This window comes from Epinephelus lanceolatus, chromosome 20 (assembly GCF_041903045.1).
Source record: "Epinephelus lanceolatus isolate andai-2023 chromosome 20, ASM4190304v1, whole genome shotgun sequence".
In the NCBI taxonomy this organism is placed as follows: domain Eukaryota; kingdom Metazoa; phylum Chordata; class Actinopteri; order Perciformes; family Serranidae; genus Epinephelus; species Epinephelus lanceolatus.
In genome coordinates this window covers 24626109-24648149 of record NC_135753.1, presented here as the reverse complement: position 1 = coordinate 24648149, position 22041 = coordinate 24626109, and the positions used below count along the sequence as shown (strand labels likewise).

The following is a 22041-nucleotide window of genomic DNA, read 5'->3' as shown; positions in this document are numbered from 1 at the left end:
AGGTAGGCCCGGGCCTTTGTCTGTAGAGCTGGATGGATGAAACAGACACTATGAGAATGTCCTCAGTGCTTTCTTAGTTTCTTTAATCCAGTGTTGGGCGGTCACTGTAATCCGCTCACTTGGATAACATAATTACATTACAAAAACAAAGTTACTAATCAGGCAAGGAGATTATTATCAAATTACTACGAAAAAAAAAAAATCTTACAGCAGGTCCGAGCGCTCGCTTGTTGTTGAGTGTGGTCGAGAGAAATCCGGCTCCACACAAAGCGGCACATTACGTGTCCAGTGGAAAAGCAGACAAGTGCATTTTTTGGCAAAAACATTGAAAAATCTGTCGTGGTTTAGCCCACAAAACACATAAGAATACATAAGCCTTAAAAAGTCTGCCTAACATGGCTTTTCAGGCAACCAGAGGTTCTCATTACAAACCCACATGATATGAAACATCCCCTCAATAGAACACATATTGTCTGCATGTCTCAATTACAGCCTGAATTCCTCGCTTAAGAAACACACACACACACACACACACACACGGAAATATGCAAGACCATTGATGCTTGTGTGCGTATAAACTCAGATCGATGCATGTAAAGGTGCGCACACAACAATACACTAATATATATGCGAGGTGAGATATGGTTTGTGCAGTATGAGAATGACAAGGACTTAAACTTCACACACAGGCTTAGCCCAACTCTTCCATTTCCACTAAACAGAACCTGCTGTGTGTGTGTGTGTGTGTGTGTGTGTGTGTGTGTGTGTGTGTGTGTGTGTGTGCGCATATGTACAAGTGTGTTTGGGCTTGGCCGGGCAGCAGAGCTCTCTCAGGTTACACACACACAGGAAGGCTCAGAGCAATAACAAAGGCCTTTCAAAGGAACCCTCAGCAGGTTAAGATAAAATGTTTTCGCTCAAACTGATAAAAAGCATCTGCAGCTTAAATGAACAGGCGCTGGTATCAGTGGCATGGTATGCACCGCAGATCGGCCGGCACTGATTAAAACAGACACTGGGCTGTTTCTCTGTTGCACACACTGAGTGCTAACGGCGAGTGTGTGTTTCTGTTCTGTGTGTGTGTCCAGTCTGGTAATGACAGAAGCACCTGTGAGGTTTAGTTCCAGCTCTAAATCCACAGCCTGCCAATACTGTCCGCAGTGGGAAACAGAAGACGGATAGTGTGTTATCGAGCAGTTCTACACTCTGGACCACTCATCCTGCACAGGGACGAGTATTGTTAAAAGTTTTAACAGTACCACTCTTAGTGTGATCAGGTACGGGTACTCTTAGTGGTTCTTTTTGTTATTTTTAAAGAGAGAAACAGAATAAACATTATTTTATTGTCTCTGTGATTTCTTAATGACAGTTCGGATGATGCTCTGACCGTTTCAGATTGAACTTGTGGACACACAGACTGTGTGTTGGCAATATTTAAAATCCAATTTTAGGAAAATTGTCACAGCATAAAGAAGACACCACCAAAAAAATACAATCTGAGTTAAAACGATTGCTAGTGGAGTAGCTTAGTTCAAAAATAGGGAGGAATTGGGCAATTTGCGATAAAAGCATGACATTTGGTACATTTATGGGCAAAGGCATTCTGAAAATAATTGACTATGGAGCCATGCTATGCTATGGCAGCCATTTTTCAAATGGCCGCCAGCAACAACAGTTTTCTTATGTGTGATGGATATAATTTGATACTGCGGACATATATAGTTACATTTATTTACTATACCATTGTGAATTTTACATTTTTCTAGATGCAGAATTTGAAATAGGAAGATTAGAATTTCTTAGAAGCTTCCTTCTAGCTCACAAGACTCACAGCAGTTGTGACAATACCCTGGCCAGACCTTGGGTTTTCAATCAAGGGGAAGTTTATTCACACTCACCTTCACAGATACAAAGGCCTGTGCACTCTAAGGCAGCTTTCTTGCACTTGCACTGCCGAACACAACCCTTCTTACATTTACAGGAGACAAGTTCATAGCTGGACTGGCCTGCATCCAGTAGGTATGTCCTATGTCCTAATATCCCTCATTTACATGGCAGAGGTAGCTGCGGTGTGGACACCAGCACTTGACCCCACACATGGCCTCCTTGGAACACTGCTCTCTTTACATGTTCCTCAAGGGCAGCCTTTGTGGAGGGGGATTGACTGCACATTGTGTCTCTTTCCAATTAACTTCTGCCTTGCCATGTCTATGTCTGTGCAAGTGCTGGTTCGGTCATAGAGTAGTATAATGAACCTCTCTATTGTGGCCATTACCTCCTGTGGTATGTCATTTGGGGCAGAGGACCGTATCAACAGGGCATGTGTAAGCTCTGGAAACACAGCCCATACAGTCTTTTTCCCATGGCCAAGAAAGCTTGATACAGTGTCACAGGCCGTCAATGCATGGAACATTGGTAGTGCACATGCTCTCTCAGGCCCTAGCCTTACTGCAAATACATGGGCTGCAAGGTATCGAAAGTTCTTTCCAGTTCCAAATGCCAACCAAAGCTCATGTTCTGGCTGTAAGGTCTGAGCCACTGCCACAGTCAGCACCACAGCATCAGTATCAACCATGATTTTCTGATGGCCATTTCTTGCTGCATGGGCAACATCAGTGTCTCTGCAGTGTGCTCTTGGCATATAATACAGAGCTTCCAATCAGCCTTGGCTGTGCAAGAAGTTGATGGTCATTGACCTTGAAGACTCAAAAGTTTGAATTTCTTTGACACTTTCACATACAGTGAATACTATTAATGCAGCAAAGGCCGAAGAGCTATCCTTTTACCACCTTTAACCGCAGGAAACACATTCAAGTATGGGATACAACCAGATTCGGATGTAAAAATTGACCTACACCTAGCCCAATCGTACATCCAGTGCCATTTAATTCCTGTGGATCTGTACACCATCCGGGTAACTATATTAAAGCAATATAAAGCCCTGTTACCCTTGGCTCTGCTCTCCCGCACTGGCACATCCTGTCTATTCAGGCGCGGCTATCTAACTACATCTAAGTATGCAAACTACAATATTAATTAGATAGCATTTAGGAAACTAAAACACACTTCTACTAAACTATGACCAGAACCAGTACATTGATTACTGACTACAGAAAGCATGGCATTATAAAGCTGACACTGAACCCCATGCTGAGTTTTACAGCAGTGGTGTTGCCAGTGTGCCCTGGCTGTGTTTTGACATCCACTCTATTACATTTTATTGGAACTAAATAATTGAATGAAATGGTGTTCATATTGAATTGTGAGGTGGACGGAAGCTTCCAAGCAACGCTAATGTTCCTATTTCAAATTCAGCATCTAGAAAAATGTAAAATTCTACACTGAGATCATCGAAAGCTGACCAGTCCACCTCACAGCTGAAAACTGGCGGCCATCTTGAATTTTCCATGATGAGGGTGGGGTGGGGGTGTATGCAAAAGGCCATTCATAATGATATGGCAAATAAATTTAACAAATTGTGTCCTCAGTATCAAATTATATCCATCACACATAAGAAAATGTTTGTTGCTGGTGGCCATTTTTAAAAATGGCTGCCATGGCTGCCATGGCCGCCATGTTGACAATTCAAGATGGCTCCATATCCAAATATTTTCAGAATGTCTTTGGCTATAAGTGTACCAAATTACATGCTAAGTGCAATATTGTTTTGGTTATCTGCCCCACCAAATCAGAGTTGGTGAAATAAAAGGTTTGAGATAATATTTATGTGGCCTTAATAAATTGAAATCTATTTTAAAATTCGTCAGTTTAATACCTGATTGTGGTAGCCATCCAAAATCATGTCTCACTACTCTCTTCTTCTTGGCCAGTCTACATCTCAAATCACCTGCCATGCTTGCGTGTGTGTTTGTCTGTGTAGAGTGCACGTTTTGGTACAGAAAGCCTGCATCAATTATGTGGAAAGGTTTTAAGTGGTGTGTGTGTGTGGCTGTGTTTATGTGCAACATTTCTTCCTCGGTACCACACAGGATGACCAAGACCACATTCATATTTACAGCGATGGCCCAGAGGGAGAAGAATCAGGGCAGGAATGTGTGTATGTGGGGGGTCATATTTATGCATGGTCATGCTAACAGCTGTGCTGTCACTTTAGCATGTGTGCGTACTGTACGGCTGTACCACAGAGTGTCTGCAACTTTTACCAAGTTTAAATTATGACTGTTATGATCTAATTTATGGCAGTTAAAATGAAATACAAGCCTACATTCCACAAGTGGAATTAATGTGAAATTGGAAACAATTGCATGCATATCAGTGCGGAGGCCTCCTTGATGGGGCTTTCACTCAGAGGAAACAAAGCCCCAACATACTGCCATGTGCAAAAGGAAAATTCTTCTATACAACTAGGGTCTCACTTTAATTCATTTCTATCAGTTAAGATAACATTTTACTCAACAAACTAACGACAGATTACTTTGGTGAGTGCATTTCTGAGATGTGAGAACTTCCAATGGGGCAAGAAACACAAGCAGTCAGATGATCAGAACGTTGCAGACAAAGTATAAAGCCAAAATTGCACAGGAAAACTGTGTGGGCAAATACAATAAGCAAGTTACCTGCAGAATTTAATGTTGGAGGTGCTTCTACTTGCCTGAAATAAAAAGCATCTTCCTGACTTCATGAGAAATGGCTACGTTTTTATGAAATATAACACTAAGCTGATTAACCTTAATCCAGATCTATGGACACCTTTATAGGTGGCTGTCCACCTTGTTGCATCTCACCTGGAAGCCCTGGATGCGAGCCAGGTAGTCCAGCTGCTGTGCAGGCTGCACCGAGACGCCGCAGGGCAGGGCCGAGTTCTTCCCCTTCATGGCTAGGGAGGCGTCGGCTGTGGGTGACTGACCGTTGAGCAGCAGCTCCCTGGCCATGGTGGCGGTTGGGCTGGGTGAGGAGCCTGAGCCGCTGTAGTACGGAGGGTGTCCTGGGGGCAGCGGAGCAGAGCAGGGCCCCATGTCTTTGGATGTCATGTAGTTGACGGAGCCGCTGCTGTTGCTGCCGGGGCCCGGAGCACTGCCCACTTGCTTCCTGCTGGCCTCCATCTCCTGGTAGACGTCGGGGCTGAGGTGGAGCAGACCCTTCTGGGCTGGAGGGGTCAAGGGAGAGGGGAGGGAGAATAGATGGAGAGAAAAGAGGAAAAAAAGAAGGGTTGGATGAATGGATAAATAGGCAGATATGAGGAGAGGAAGTAGAAGAGCAGACAGAGAATGTGCAGAGATAGCATGGATGAGGCCACATGGTTTATAAAGGAGCAGAGAGGGACAAAGGTAGGAGATTGGGGGACAGAGAAGAGAGAGAAAGGATTTATATGGCTCTCATTAATAACCGCTGAAATGATTTGCACACACATTCCTCTGTCACTCACAACCAGACAATGCCAGAGTGTGTTTGTGTGTGTGTATATGCATGTGTGTGGGTCTAACTGTGTCAATTTGTGTGTGTGCAAGAGTGCGCACTGGCTCCCAAACTGGCATTCCATCACTGAACGTAGATGGCGGTTTCATGTGGTTTGGCAGTTCTGAGCACTATCAAAGTGTCTGCTGGGAAACACACACAGCCTCTTTCTTTCTCGCTCTCAAACACAAACACAGAGACACAAACGGAGCATCTACCAATATCAACAGAGCGGCTATGACTTCATCATTGATGGGAAACAGTGCTGTCAGCTAACCGGCATCCTGCTTCACTTATAACGGCTCTTCAAACGAGGACCCAAAAGAACTCGGAAGCAGGTTCGTTCTCAGATCAAAGTTCTCGTGAGAAAACTTCCGAGGCTCGAGGATTCGTCCCGAGCGGATTTGGATCTGATAGGCCGAGGCAACTCTGACTGTCTTTTCTTTAGCAGGACGCAGCTTGATCCAGATATGCTGAGGTCCTAGCCAGCTGAGTGCAAGAGCGCTCCAAGACTATGTTCCGATCCAGACCATTTGGATACATCTCATTCGTTTATGTTGGCTTCCTTGCACTCTGACATCACTGTCCTGAAATGGTCGTGACAGGTGGAAAGAGGAAACAGGTTGAGGTTCAATACTTTCGTCACTTTGTGGCTGCAGTGAAAGTGAGAGAAAGGAACATGAGATGTGAGAGAAGATGATGTGAAGGGAGAGAAAGGATAAAAGAGAAGGACGAGCTGGGAGCCAGCTCAGATTGAAGAGGAGGTGGGGATGAGTGGATGTGAAAACCATGCGGAGCCTCCAAAGCCCAGCCAAGGTCACCAGAGACAGGAAGACCAGCTGTGTGTGTGTCTGTGTGTACGTCTGTGTGTGCTTGTTTGTGTGTGCGTACGGGGCCAACAGCTGGGAGAAAGCGCTGGAGTGAGCGCATGACTGACAGGCCACTTCCTGTTTGAGTTAACATTACCATCACACATACAAAGACAGAAGGTTTTGCGCACTTGTAGCTTGCTCTTGTCTAAGGTTTCTGAGACCCTGCAGACAGTGTTTCCCACTATGAACAATGAAGTTTGCGTTCCTTTCCAGAGGAGCAGAGAAGCTGAAGGAAACAGCAATGAAATCCAGGACTTATTACTCATACTACAACAAACTGCCCCATGCCAGCAATGACACAACTGTTAGGATTTTTTCCCCCCTCCCAATCATGATGACAACTTTAATTAGAATTTACGCAAGTAAAACTCGCAGGCCTGCACATTCTGAATGTATCACAAAAAATGAAAGGTGTTAGCCAACATGACATCAGCTGTGGACAAAGAATACTGTGCTGGAGGAGGGGGGGGGGGCAGTGAATGTAATCCATGTGAGTGTGTGTGATTGTCTGCTTAAGTGTGCGTGGGCGTGCCTGTGAGGATGTTTGCATGTTTGCATGTGATTGAGTGCTTGAAGCTGGTGTCAGATGGCAGGCAAGAGCGTGAGAGCAAGAAAGAGCAAGAGTGAGACAAAGGGGGAGAGACAGCCGAGAGAGAATAAGTAAGAGTGACGGAGTGTGTTTGTGCGTGAGGACTGTTGGGTAGAGAGATTGTGAAATTGTGTACATGAAGTGGGAGCGAGCTGGAGAGAGGAGAGGGAGCAGGGGAGAAGCACAGTGAGGCTGAAAAGTGGGGGAATGAAAGAGTAAGGGAGAGCGTGTTTGTGGTGCTGGTTCCAGGCAGTTTTGGAGGGGTCCCACCCAGACTCGGCGTCCGGTGGGCCAGGGGAGCGCTGGAGGGAAGCCAGAGCCAAGCATGAGACTGATCGAAAACAGATAGGGCCAGAGCCCGCCGCTATAAATCACCACGGTGGAGCAAGACCTTCACATAGTTCACACATGCACACAACGCACAGACACACACACACACCACACATATGCACAGCAGGAAATGAAATGTGGCAACTCGAGTGAAAAGCCCTGCTGCAATACCCATGGGAATAGCTGGGAGAAAAATCACTCTCTTCTTACTTCTTTTTCTTCTTCTTTCTTTCTACACTCCCTTCCTGTCTCTGAGCCACCCTGTTTGTTGTAGCACTGCGGCCCACAGAACCACACACTTCAATGCACACACACAACGAGTACGTGTGGGTGCCTGAGGTGTGTGCGTTTCATGTGGAAGAGCAAAAACGGAAGGACTGAGCGATAGCCTGTGACACACTTACCTACTTTCCTCCACTTTGCTTTACATAATGCAGCAATGCTGTTTATGTGGAGTGCGGCCGGCCAATGAGAGTTTGTAGGTGTGTACAGAACAGTTTGTACATGAGCTCAGGTACAACCGAACCCAGGCGCTGCGCCCAAGTCTTATAATGGTCGGGAAAACCCTGCTGTTTATTTTGGCATCATGTTTGCTTAAGTGTGGGTGACATTCTTATTTAAACAAATATGCATATAAACACAAGGGCGATATAGTGCTATATCAGGACATGACCTTGATAAGTTGGTAACATAATTATTGTGACAGGGGCATATTATGCAAAAGATTTTCATCATATCTCACCCATTGTTTATGCTATTCAAGGATGGTGTATATTCATTAGCCATTCTGCGTTATACTCTGTAAGTTCATTTGGAGTTCGCCGTTACCGGACAGGATTTAAATAACATACCCATGCAGAAAGGATTCACAAAAAAATAGAAGACAACTGGATGCCTGACTTCAGGGTGGCGCCCATTCAATTCATAAAATATGTCAGACGCCTCTCATGTAAGAGACAAAGTTAAATAATATCCAGCTCTCTTAATACATCAATGCAAATACCACTGAGGGGTGTGGTCAGACGTGTGCCCTACTGCACCTGTAACCACACCCAACAATGGCTATGTCCACATACACACTAATATTTCACTCATTATTCCAAACATGACAGTATCTTTGCATGTTCTCCCCGTGTCAGCGTGGGTTTTGTCCGGGTACTCCAGCTTCTTCCCACAGTCCAAAGACATGCAGGTTAACTGGTGACTCTAAATTGTCCGTAGGTATGAATGTAAGTGTGAATGGTTGTCTGTCTCTATGGCCCTGTTTAGACGACAACGATTTCAACTGAAAATGATAAACTTTAGTTGCGTTTTGGCCGATCGTTTGCACGACAGCGGCGTTTTGGGTGCCTGAAAACGCAACGATTTGAAAACGGGTTCCAGAGTGCAACGTTTTGGAAACGGCAGTGTCTCCGTTGTCATGTAAACTTGCAATATGCAGTTCCTCTGAAAACGGACTTTTCGCACATGCGCATTACGGTTCCAGTCACTAGGCATGCCAACAGTCACAACAACAATGCTGAGCTCTGTTTGCGCTACTCACCCTGTTGATTTGAAGTGAAGTGTAGATCTGTTACCGTAGCAGCTCCACCTCGTCGTCCATCCAGATAAAGTTATCTGTGCATGCTTTCACCATTGTGTCTTCTTTGTTTTGGTTTGTAATCACGACGTTGGAGCTTCAGCGCAAGCGCATGGTGTGATACCGTGGTGTTGCTTTGCAAATTTACACTGCCACCCATTGGCCTGGCGTGCATACTACAGCGTTTCCAGTAGATTTTGCGGCTCCGTGTGAACGGGGATCGTTTCAATGACGTCGTCATATAAACGCAGAAGTTTTTTAAAACGCAAAGGACAGACTTTTCCGTTTTTACTGAAATCGTTGTCGTATAAACGGCCCCTATGTGTCAGCCCTGTGATAGTCTGGTGACCTGTCCAGGGTGTACCCCGCCTCTCGCCCAATGTCAGCTGGGATAGGCTCCAGCAGACTTGCGACCTCCAACAGGATAAGGGGTTACAGAAAATGAATGAATGAATTGTTGCGGGTCACATTAACAGCATATTCTGTTAAAATATTCGGAATTAGGCCTTTTCCGAATTTATCGTTTTCTGATTAAGACATGTGGGATTTGCCGGCATTGTTTGAGTTTTGATAGCATTATTTGGCCAGCTATACAGCACATTCGGAATTTGCGTCTCAGCTGAGGTTTGCGACACACTGCCTCTTGGATATGTTGTACACGATCCAGCTCGCTAACAGTTTACAAGACAGGAGTAGAGATGCATGTCTAAAAGAAAAGCCTGCATTTCTGGCTTGGAAGAAGAGACACACCAGCTTTTAAACATTATGAAAGACTTGAATTTCAACAGGTTTTTGGATATGTGCAAATATCACAACCCTGACATTTTCAAGAAGGTAGCTGAAGGAATGAAAGAGGGAGGCTGTGTTTGCACAGTCCAACAAGTCCACCACAGCAAAACAGCAAGATGGCAAGCTGCTCCAGCTGTTCTAATTTTCTATATTTTGATGTGATAAACGACATGTTAGAGCACGTTAATCGGAGTTTGCACGGCTGCATGTTAACAGGAATATTACGGGAATATTCTTTTTCATTAGCCATGTAAACACTGTACTAAGAATAATGTCTTTTTCAGAAAAATTGGCGAAAACCGAAAAATTTTTGCATGTAAAGGCACTCAGTGATGTCACAGCGTACCAACACACACGAGGAAAACATGCGATATGGGATACTGTTGTTTAAAATTGTGATATCAGTATTACTCGCAATTAAAAAAGAAATATTAGAGTGTTCTCAGTTCTTGACTCAGACGGCTGACGACATATCAGTTTTAGGCACCAGTTCCTCTCTGGCATTCACACTTTCATCTTATCACACTGTCCTCTTTTAACCATGCAAAGTAGTACAACAGCACTATCTAAATACTCCTCATACCTCACATGCATGTATGCAGATTCTGACCAATCAGATGATGCTTAATGATGAGGGCTCTCTCTAATTGGCCAAAGAGTTTACAGCATGGCGGTTATCGGACAAAACAGCACCTACACAGAGAATGTAATTTAATACGTTGTTACTATACTTAAAGTGCAATACCGCAGTCTCCCGCAATATGTTAATTGCGCAAGTTAACATCGTGACAACGATAGAACAAACAATGTATTTTGTTGCCCTACAATGTAAACTATTGCAGCACTTGAGGTCAGCACAAACAAGACGGCCAGCTGTTTTAACTTGAACTTTAAAATCTCTGTAAAATGTTATTTATTAGTAAAAAGGAACTTAGCTGTAAAACAGCTTCTGTAATTTAAACACTTGTAAAGTTTGTCAAGAGCTGACAAACAAGTCTCCGTGCTTTGTTTTCTCTAAACGCCACACTTCAGCACAAATAACAAATTATCACTGTTTATCATATAAAACATGTTACAATCATTCTGATGCCAGAGCTTATTTTTACTGAGTACGCTGCAATTTTGCAGACTTTATTTAGTTATTCCCACTTCTATTCAATAAACTGCATAGTGAATCAAAACATCGGACAAACCAGAAACATCTTCCATTCAGCAATCATAGACGCACACACACAGAGAAAACTGAGACCAGCTGTATCTGTTTGAATGAGTTGTAAATGGTGTTTATGCAATAAACATTATTCAGACATTAGCGTCGTGTGAGTGTTGTGTGGTTTAGGCAACTTTAAAGAGGTAATTAGCAGATAGTTACGCCTCATGCTGAGTGTGAGATAAACTATGAGTGGGAATGGCATGGGACCAAAGACACGCTCCAAGCCAACAATAGGAATAATCACCAAATAAGGGAGACTTTGTTTCCCACGGGGCTCTGCTCTGGAGGTATTGGGCAATTCCTGGAGCTTGGGCTACCATAGAAACCACAACCACCAAAATAGTTTATCCAAGAGAACAACCATTTATCTATAAACATAATTTAGATGATATATCTTTCAGAGGATTGGACTAAATCACACATATGAGTGCTATAAAAGTTGTGGCAGGGGCTCAGTTCTTATCTGGATTCTGTATATCCACTCTGGACCAGCAATGGGCAAACACAAAATTCTTACCAATCTGCTTTGTATTTTTCAACATGAGAAAGCAGAAACATCACATTCACTCTCCTCTCTAGACTGAAGCTGGATACCCCATGTCCGAGCACTGCAGCGCTGCCAAGAGCCTCCATTACACCCAAGTGACGACAGCACATTCGAATCTAATAAGGCTATCTGTTTGTTTTCCACTCTGCTGCTCCACATCTCACACACTGTTCATTTGTCCCCTAAGCTGCTCTTTCTAAAGCTGCTGACATTTACTTTGCTGGCATCCAGAGAGAAACTGCTTGCCGTGTGTCCTTTTATCAAGCTGGGACATCACAACAAATCAAGCTCACGAATTACAATGCACGTTGATCTGCTTAAGCAACACATGACGATGAATTCCCTGCATAACTTATTACACCTGTAATACATACTAACTTACTTAACTGCCACACCATGTGGAATAAATGGAAAAATAACACCACTGCCAGACTGCAGAGACCAGAAAAACATCTTAAAATAGAATGTGAAGTCCTGAAACAGGGTTAGTGAGAGGAAGGCTATTTCATTGTTTTTATTTTGATTATAAGACAGCCAGCTTAACAGATACAGCTGATGTACACCAGCTGTTTCCTACAAAATTGCATCCTTACGCTTTTCACGGAAGAGTCCTTGAGTCCTACCCCCCTCTCTATAAATAAAAGGTCCCTTCAGGCCACCACATTCCCATATAAATTCATACATAAATCCTGTCATGAAGCTATTTTTTATTTTTGTTACACTTAAAAATGTACTGGAAGAATTCTGATGACTAAGGAGGCTGTGTTCCCCATGTCTCTGTATTTGTTTCATATCTGGTTTCATCTCTGACAGAAACAGATGGACAGAGCTGGATGTTTACATGCAGATAAATAAACAGGTTATGGTCAGCTTACAGCAGCAAAGAGGAATCTCATGATACAGCAGCAATAAACCTGCAGCAGCATTCGTCTGCTCTAAAAGGGGCCTATTTCATGCACCGTGAGACAATTCACAGCCATGCAAGCAACTTTATAGGACTTTGGTACAGCGGTGCTATGAGCCATATGCTAACATCAGCATGCTAACATGCTCACAATAACAATGCCAACATTTAATGTTCAGCAGGTATAATCTAAACCATGTTTATCATCTTATGCTGCGTTTACATGGAATCAGGGAGACAGTAAACTGGATTTCATTTTAGCGGACGAGAGCAGGACGGTAAAATTAGGTGACACTGGCAGTGAATACTGGCAACAGTAATGGTAGACTGCAGTGCCAATCAAAATATTTCAACTTTTTGCTGTCCTCCACAACAGAATTTACAACAGGATGTTACGTAGCTCCCTCACACAAGGAGAAAACGCTGGCGATCAGGACTAGAAAAATTACATGAAATAATTAACATCAAATAATCTTAATTGATGTATTTTAATTCAATCTTTGTAAACAATACAGCATCACCGTCACCACATATTGTACTGCATGTTTTGTTTTACTGTCCTGCCATTCTGTCTATTTGTTTGTTTTCCTGTGCTGTCCAGATGCTGTTTTCTACCTGACATCTGACTGATTGAACACGCGTAGCCACAGGTGTGCCAGGATGTGCCTGCACCACCCAAAGAGGAGGCTGGCACACCCAAAAATCAGATGAAAATCGAATTTTAGTTTTAAACGTATCCCACTCCCCTGTTGTTTCACTTCCTCCCTATAAATTACTCTAGTGGGGATAAAAAGGAATTTTGGCCGAAATTTTTGTTTACTACTACCCGAAGCAGGCAGGCTATCAATCTTCTCAGCGATGTTCAGTACTAAGGACAGCACGCTTGTGTCCTACACACACACCTGCGGCCCCTGCACCTGAGAAACAGTGCTGTCCGTGGTTCTTAAACAACTGCCAATCATTTTGTTGTTTTTGCTTTTTTTCCATTATATCAATAAATAAATGTAATAGATACATAAAGATTAAAAAGAGAGTGCAAAATCATACAACTATCGTCCACCTGTATTCGGCGTCTCTGTACACAGTGGCAGCTGTCTGGCAGCAGCAGCTCCTGTGGAGCTGAGAGCACAGCAGCTGGCCAAACTGCCTCCACCAGGCTGACTGACAGCAGACATTTACTGAACCAAAATAGTTTTCATGTCAGCTTCACAGGAAGAAATCTAGAGTGTCCATATTTATTAATTCAATGATTTTATTTTCCAGCCCACCGGGGGAATCTGCCGCTCACAGACACTGGGTGCTGTTTAATTAAGAAATACATGGTTAATATATAATTAAGAAAAACCATGATGGCCGATTCTTATAGTTCATTTTCAAGCCGATATCGGCCAATACAGATGATCTGCCGATATTATCAACATGTTGGTCGATTCGGATATTTCATTTCACAGCCAACATTGGCTGATGCTGATGATGTGCTGATACTATGGTGCATCACTACTATACACTACATCATCATTAATATGAGCTTCCTTTGTAGCTTCTTTGCAATGACAATTTAAGCCTCTTTCCCACTGGACAAAAACATCTGGCTTTTGTCTTTAATGGGAAAGGTTACAATCTGCTTTCAGTCTCTGGACAAATGACTGTGCTGTAGTCATGGGGTATTTATCCACTCCAGCTCCTATCGGCAGCGATGGATTTCTAGTGCAACCGTCTATATCTTCTGTGACTCTTTGTCATCTAAGACACAAAATCCGTCTGTGTTCCTCCAAGCAGAGATCTAACATTGTTCCAAATTAGTCCAGTTGGATTAGTTTGAAAAACAGACTGAATAAGTCACAGATATAAAAAAGAGGTAACCAACGTGACATTTTCACTGTCCTCCATGCTGCTTTCCACTGTTTACTAACCTGTTATCTGGCATGTTTGTGCCACAGAATGTGACTAGGGCTGGGACGACGCGTCGCCGTCATCAATGACGTCGACGCAAAAAATACGTCGACGCAAAAACTGCACGTCGATGCGTCGTCACTCAGAATCAAAAAATGGCGGCGGCCGCGGCATCGAGTAGCAGCGAGTCGGGGGAGAAGAAAAGATCTCATAATAGGATGTCAAAAGTATGGGAGTACTTTACACCTAAAGGTAACGATTCGGTGGTCTGTGACCTGTGCAAAATAGAGATGGCATACCATAAAAGCACTACCGCGATGCACCAGCACCTTAAGAGGAGGCACCCGGGAGCTGCTTGTGTGGAGGAGAAGACACCGTAAGTTTTCAACTTTTTTTTCTTTCCTTGTTTGCAATGATTAACCCCGTCATTCATCCAAACCGCACCACGTGACTTGTGCATTCATCCAAACCGCACCACGTAACTTGTGCTCCAGCCTCGCACACACAGAACATGTGCCCACTTAAACACACACACACACACACACACACACAGCTGCTGTTATTTTTTATTTATTTTATGTTTATATTTTGATTCAGATTGTGTTTTTTGCACAACAGTTTTATTTATTGAAAGAAATTTTTATTTATTTTATTATTCTTTGTAAAGTCCTGGGAGCTCCAGTAACTACTAAAAGTTAAACTACTGTTCACTTAACTGTAATAGGCCTAATACTTGAATTTATTTGTTATTTATTTCACAGATTTAAATGATTAGGCTAAGTTGCTGCTGTCACACATTGTGTTGTTTTGTAAATTGCAGCTGTCACCGCTGCTGTTATTTTTTATTTATTTTATGTTGATAAGATTTTGGTTCAGATTGTGTTTTTTGCAGTTTTATTTATTGAAAGAAAGTTTTATTTTATTATTTTTTTATTATAGGATTCCATTGCACTACAACTGTGTGCACTTTATTGTTGTATTGTTCAATACAATTCATTTTTGAACTTGATAATAAAAATATATTGGAAAGAAGAAATTTGTGTTTTATTCATGGAGATAAATTAGCATTAATTGCTATATAGGTCAAATTATGGGGAGATAATCGATAATCGAATCGAAATCGAATCGAATCAGATTTAAAAATGAATCGTTAGATTAATCGATGCATCGAAAAACTATTTTCTAGATTAATCGATTACAAAAATAATCGTTTAACCCAGCCCTAAATGTGACACAGCACAACAACAAAAAAAAAGAGTGGCACATCATCAACTGGCAATGGGAAAGGAGTTCATTGGCTGTCTCTAACAGGGTTTTCTGCATGTAAGAAACCCAAATGTACGCACTAATTTTGGTGGGAAAAGGTTGCTTCAAAGTTCCAGTGCTTTGTCATGAGGTCATATTTGGTCTACAGCTGGTATGTGAAAGAGACACACAGCTAAGTGAGATGTATCATGCTTCATATACATCCACATATCATACCATATCATATATTCTGCTTCACTGTTTTGTGCCTCCTTTTGTAGGATTATGGCTATGTGTTGTGTATGTGTGTGTGTGTGTGTGTGTGTGTGTTTGTGTGCATCTGTGCAACAGCATGCTTGTGTGTTAATCCTGAGTGAAAGGCTACGTTTTTTTGCACAGGAAGGCAGTGGGGGGACTCCCCGGAGGGCCTCAGTGTGCCGGCCCTGTAAGCCTGTGTGAATGAGCCTGAATTCGCAGGCTCCCCACGAGGACGCACGGCCGATTAAGCTGACAGTCAGAAGCCCATTGACCAGTCACAGAGATTAAACGCCGGGCCATCTCGGCAGCTAAAACCACCTGCAAAATGGAGGGAGCGATCGAGAGCCGGAGAGAAGGAGGAGAAGGAAATGGATAGAGACACAGGGAGACGTGCAGATACTCACTGTTACTCGTTGCTTCGGTAAATGACGCCTTTTGTCCATTCCAGCCTTTGTTGTCCATCTGTAGTGATGCGGAGAGAAGGAGAGAAGGGGGGAGGTAAGAGAGATGTAGATTCTTGAACAGACAGCTTCTTTCACGCATGTCAGACGAGTTCCTTCCTACTGTTTGGGCCACAAAGAGACGAGCGCTCACTGGAGGGGATGCTTAAGGAGCCTAGTGTCTGTCTAGGCCAGCTACTTAATTAGGGGGGTTGTCAGTGTTTAGTAACTCAGAAAAGGGGCTCCTATTCAGTGTGTTACTTCTGCTGCGGTATCCGCGTCTCCCTGCACGAACACACACAGACCCAAAACACACGTTTGCGAAACAGAAAAACAAATAATTTCTGATGTGTGTCTAACAGCTGAGGAGATGACATGGCTGTAAACAAATGCACCCCCCCTTTTAACACCCCAAACGGTCTCTTCACACTTTTGCACAGATCACCCACAATCCCACTGTGGGAATGTAGTGCAACAGAGCTCTCAAAAGAGGGGCAAGCAAGGGATAGAAAGAGAGAGATCTGAAGAGAGACAACCTATCCTACAAAACAGGAGCTGGGCAATCACTGTTTGATCGTTTCAGAGCTCGGGGTTGTCTGAGGATCTAATGGGAAGTAGGCCGTCCAGCTAATTTTTATAGAGATGTTTTCAGAGTTGCCAGGCCGATGCAAAGCAATGCATCAGCCACTAACTCCATTCTGTTTAAATATTCTGCCTTGAGTGTAACCAGAAAGGTCTCACCTCTTGCCAGCATTTAGTTTTAACAGTGAGACTCAGTGTACTGCTTATTTTCCAGTTCAGCAGCTTCTCATTTAGTTGAAACCTTAGACATCAAAACACAGTTATAAGGCTAACACATGTATCATGCAATGATACAAACTGAAGGTCAGTAACTCGTGTGAAACATCTGACATTTCCTTGTCGAGACAATGAAAGCATTTTTTACAGTGCAGACGGTTCAACGCTTTCAAAGATTAATGTGCTGGAGCTTTAGAAATCTGTCAAAGGTAACCACATAAAAGACCAAACTGAAAATGATCAGAGCCTGTCTGTTTCGTATAAGGATGAAGGCGAAGGCGAAGGGAAGTACAGGCTGCAAACTAGGTTGTGGTTTCTTTGGAGAAAACGAGTCAACCTCACAGGCATTCTGATAAGAGCAAGTGTCATCCTTTAGCTGTATGGTATGGCTGTCTGACAAAGATATATGCAGCGGCACATATCTAACTAATGAGCTGTCTGGAGAACGATGAATATTTACTGTGAGCCCGGTTATGTAACATCATCTCTATCTTAATCTGCTCCCATGAGCTTGAAAACCAACGAGGTGCATAAAGATGATGGTGATCAATGGTTGCTTGCAAAACATGTTCGGTTCAGGGGAGCTGAGCGGGTTACATAATAGGTTGACCATGTCAGCTACAGTGGGACTCGTGATAAATCTGAGTATGAGGACTTTTTGAAGTCTGCACAGTGCTACAGATGAGATAGCACGTAGACTAACAAGAGAGCTTCTTTATGTAATCCTTCAGCATATAGCCGAGCAGATACAGTGATGAACATTGCCATCCCTGCAGACCTGCTGCTAGTGCGGATGGGATACTAATTGCAAGATGTTCTATGTACATCTGTGTGTGTGTGTGTGTGTGTGTGTGTGTGTGTGTGTGTGTGTGTGTGGCTCTGCATTTGAAGGAAAGGCACTTTCTGAGAAACACGTGACAACAGTTTACATGGTGTTCAAATTATATTACCTTGAGTGACCTACAGAAGTTACTAAGGCCGTACTGAATAGTTCGAAGCTTTGCATACAACGTTGACATTTGAATTCTACGCAGCTTTTCTTTTCTCACATCTATTCATTCTGTTTAAACTCATTATTTCTTTTTCTTTTAAAGATTTTTTTGCAGGCTTTTTTCCTTTAATGACAGGACAGTTTGAAGCATGAAAGCGGGACAGAGGGGGGACACCATGCAGCAAAGGGCTGTGGGTTGGAATCGAACCTGCGGCCGTTGCGGCAAGGATGCTGTCTTTGCACATAAGGCCCCCGTTCTACCCACTGTGCCGCCTGCAATGTAACAGCACTCATTAGAGAAAGTTAATTAAATTTTTTTTAAAAACTGACTCATTTAACCTGATGAATCACCTTTATTCAAATTGAGGTTTTTGTTTGATTTGATTAGTTTTCATTAAGGCTGATGACGGCATAAAATATGAGACATTCAAAGCTTCATTCAAAAACCTCAAGAGAAGCTTCAAATGTTAAAAAGACAGTGTGTTCACTCTATAACTGTGGATATGTGTTTCACATTTATATATTTTTACCGTGGACTTTTTCGATGCATGTGTAATTTGTAAATCTCATTTGTGAAATATAATCCAACACAAATTAATTTTTAAAATACCCCAGAGGTGTAATCAGCACCAGTTGTTAATCAATTAATTGTTTCAGCTGGGAATTTTTCCTTTCTGGAGCTCAAACAATGAGATGATTAATTGATTAGTTGATAAGCAGAAAATTCATGAGACAACTATAATAATCAAATAATAGCTGAATGATTTATCAAGCAAGAATACTAATTATCTACTAGTTCCTGTGTTTTAAATGTGAAGAGCTGCTTGTTTTATATTATTGTAGAATGAAAATATTCAGACTGCTGCCCGACCAAAACCTATCTGAAGATGTCAAACTGAGCTCCAGGAAATATTGATAGTGTTTATCATAGTTTTACTAGTTTCAGAGTGACACAGCCATCATTTCACGGCTAGCATCCATCATCTGTGCGTCCATGGGTGTTATGGTCTTTAAATGAGGTGTGGTCAGGTGGATTATTATTTTGAATAAGACAAGAGATCTGCACACTGTGTTCAAAGCTTAGCACTGTCAATTTGATGATGCCTGACGAGGACCGAAACACTAGAAGCTTTTAATACAGTGTGTGAATCTCTTGTCTGATTCATGCCTTATTCATTCCGTCATTCATTTCTGGTCTGTAACTGCTAACTACTAACTAATTAGGGGTTGCGGGGGGTCTGGAGCCCAGCTGACATTGGGTGAGAAGCGGGGTACACCCTGGACAGGTCTCCTGACTATCACAGGGCTGACACATAGAGACAGACAACCATTCACACTCACATTCACACCTACGGACAATTTAGAGTCACTTGTGAGGCGACAATGCTAACCACTGCACCACCATGCTGCCCCTTGCCTTAATTTAATTTTTTGAGCCTGCACCTGTTCAAGTTTTTTGACTGTGCATAACCCTCCACCTGGATTACTATTTTGAGGCAGAAGTAAGCGATTGTGCCATTGACCGACAAAAACCTGATCAATAACGCTGTATTTTCCTGCTATTTAAAGGCAATGGGACATGACACTAATTGCTTAAATTCATGTTACGCCCACAACACAACGCGTTTGCCCCTTGTGTCTTACTTTACACCCAGATTATGTGCCATTTAACTAGCAAAAGTGGAGTTGGACACATCTTAAATACACTAGAGCCATGCATTTTACATTATGCGCCAACAGAGCCCTTAAACAGTTTTTCCTAAGTAGCACTGTGACACCATACTGTACATACAAATTGTTTAATAAAACTTGTGAGAAACTGCCTACGCTTACAGTAATCAGGCACTAAAATAAATCACTGGCCAGCATACTGCATACTCAAACACCGCTAGACATGTTAGTGTGAGTAAGAGAAGTGAAGTTTATACCTCGGTGGGGTTCTGAGGGACTGTGGAGGCCTTGTATCCCAGCTGCAGGAGCATCGCCTCGGCTGCATTCCGCTTGGCCACCTTCTTGTTGGGTCCTGTTCCTGTGGCGACCTCACTGTTCACCTTCACCTGCAAACAGGTATATAATCATGACATAAAGACACCTACCATGACAGTATTTTCAGATACACAATTGAACGTTATGGCTGTCCAGATACATCCTGTAATAATGAATCCCTAAATGACTTGGCTAAAAAAAAAAAAAAAAAAAAAAAAAACAGCATGAAATGTGCTTTTCTCACGACTTTCCTCTTCCTGTCACACTTTCATTCACTCTCGGCTCAGAACACTTTGCTTTGCTCACTGGGCCATGTCAGCTGTGTGATTCACATCACACAAAAATGCTCCAAGTGAAGTGTTTGTTTTTCAGTGATCCCAAAACATTAAATCTGTCGGCACAGAATGTAAGCAGAGAAATTTCCAAGAGAATATCAGACGTCGTTATGTTATGCAAACAGACAATTACACTGTACAAATAACATTCTGGGAGCCAAAGCCTGTGAACAGCCAGGCCTCAGCGCATTTACTCAAAGTGGTCTGACATGCTGGCTAAGGCCCTGTTTACACCTGGTGTTAACATGCATCCTGGGTGATCGGATTAAAAGTGGACAGCTCTAAATAGAGGTGTGAATGCAACCGGTGTGTCCTCAATGCATCTTGAGATTTAAATGAGGCTGTGTAGAGCCACATACTTTCAGCAGCAGTACGCTAACATGTCTTAGGCCACCTACTTAGCTGACGTCCTTGCTTATCTGACCCCTACTGGATAAGAAAACACTCTGTTGTTGCCTTTTCACAGGTTAGATACAGTAGGTAAAATATACAATGCTTTTTTTATGTTTCCACTGCAGTTACTGGTTTTAAATTCAGTTTTGGTCAAAGTCCTTTCATACTTATCAACTGGGGAGAGTGTCTCCTGCATTATACTTCCTGAGTCTGTCTGGTCTGAGGTTGCCATGGTGATTAATTGGCTCGTTGACTAGCATGCTGCCAGAACCTTCTGTACAGGTTTCATAAAATAACTGCTATTACTGCTGCTGTACACTGACAGTTGTGGACACTTTGTACAAAGAGATAATAACAATAACACTACATTGGATGTATACAGCGCTTTTCTGTATTACAGAGAGCAACAAAAAAAACAAGTGTAAAGGATGTGAGCTATCTGCGATTACATGTGTGGCTTTCCCACATACAGCACAGACAAATATACTGCAGGGGTGTTTCTGTGACTTGCCAATCACCTTCCCTGCAATGTTGACAATCTTGGAGAGTTTGATAGATGGAAAAGATGGTTACTGCAGCTTCCAATTAAGTTTAAAAATAGCCACCCACAGACGCCATAATGGGAGATATGATGAACTCACTGTCTTTAGTTTTACTCACTGTTTGATGCTCTAGGGTACTTGACTGATTTGTAGGTTGTGTGGAGAGGTGTAAGATGACGCTATGATTGTCTTGACTGTTAAATAATTTGGTAACACTTTACTTGAAGGTATCTACATAAGGGTGACATGACACTGTCATAACACGGTCATGAACCTGTCATGAACATTATGTACATGTCATAAATGTTTATGACTGCTGTCATTAAGTGTCATTCGGTTTTTGTAATGACAAGTTGACATTGTTTGGGTTGTCTTGATTATGACAACTTGACATTAATTAAAGTGACATTACCAGAAGTTGTCTTTGTCATGACAAGTTGACATTAAATTTGTTGGGATGTCCCTATTATGACAGCTTGGCATTAACCAGGATGACATTACCAGAAGATGTCTTTGTCATAACAACTTGACATTAACAAGAAATGCACCTCTTTTTGTGTTTATGACAAGTTGACATAATAATTGATACAAAGACAACTTCTGGTAATGTCACTTTAATTAATGTCAAGTTGTCATAATCAAGACAACCCAAACAATGTCAACTTGTCATTACAAAAACCGAATGACACTTAATGACAGCAGTCATAAATGTTTATGACATGTACATAATGTTTACGACAAGTTCATGACAGTGTCATGTCAATAATTTAAATAATAAAAACAAGTTCAAATCAATGGGGTATTAAACGACTTTGTCAAACAATAAAAACTAAGATTAACCATATACACAGTGGTTTAAGACTGTAGCCCCGTGGCATCTTCCATGCTCCACACTCACTTCAGCACACCTGCCTTTAATTAA

The 22041-nt window shown here is 42.4% G+C and overlaps 1 protein-coding gene across 1 annotated transcript in view; it reads right to left on the bottom strand.

Annotated features, from left to right (window-relative positions):
* stau2 (staufen double-stranded RNA binding protein 2) overlaps positions 1 to 22041 on the bottom strand; it is a 128972-nt gene that overhangs the window by 54058 nt on the left and 52873 nt on the right. The window contains exons 10-12 of the mRNA XM_033639159.2: positions 19792 to 19920; positions 16039 to 16096; positions 4746 to 5107 (exon numbers count right to left, since the gene is read on the bottom strand). Coding sequence (XP_033495050.1) covers positions 4746 to 5107; positions 16039 to 16096; positions 19792 to 19920 — 549 coding nt within the window. The remainder of the gene's footprint in view (positions 1 to 4745; positions 5108 to 16038; positions 16097 to 19791; positions 19921 to 22041) is intronic.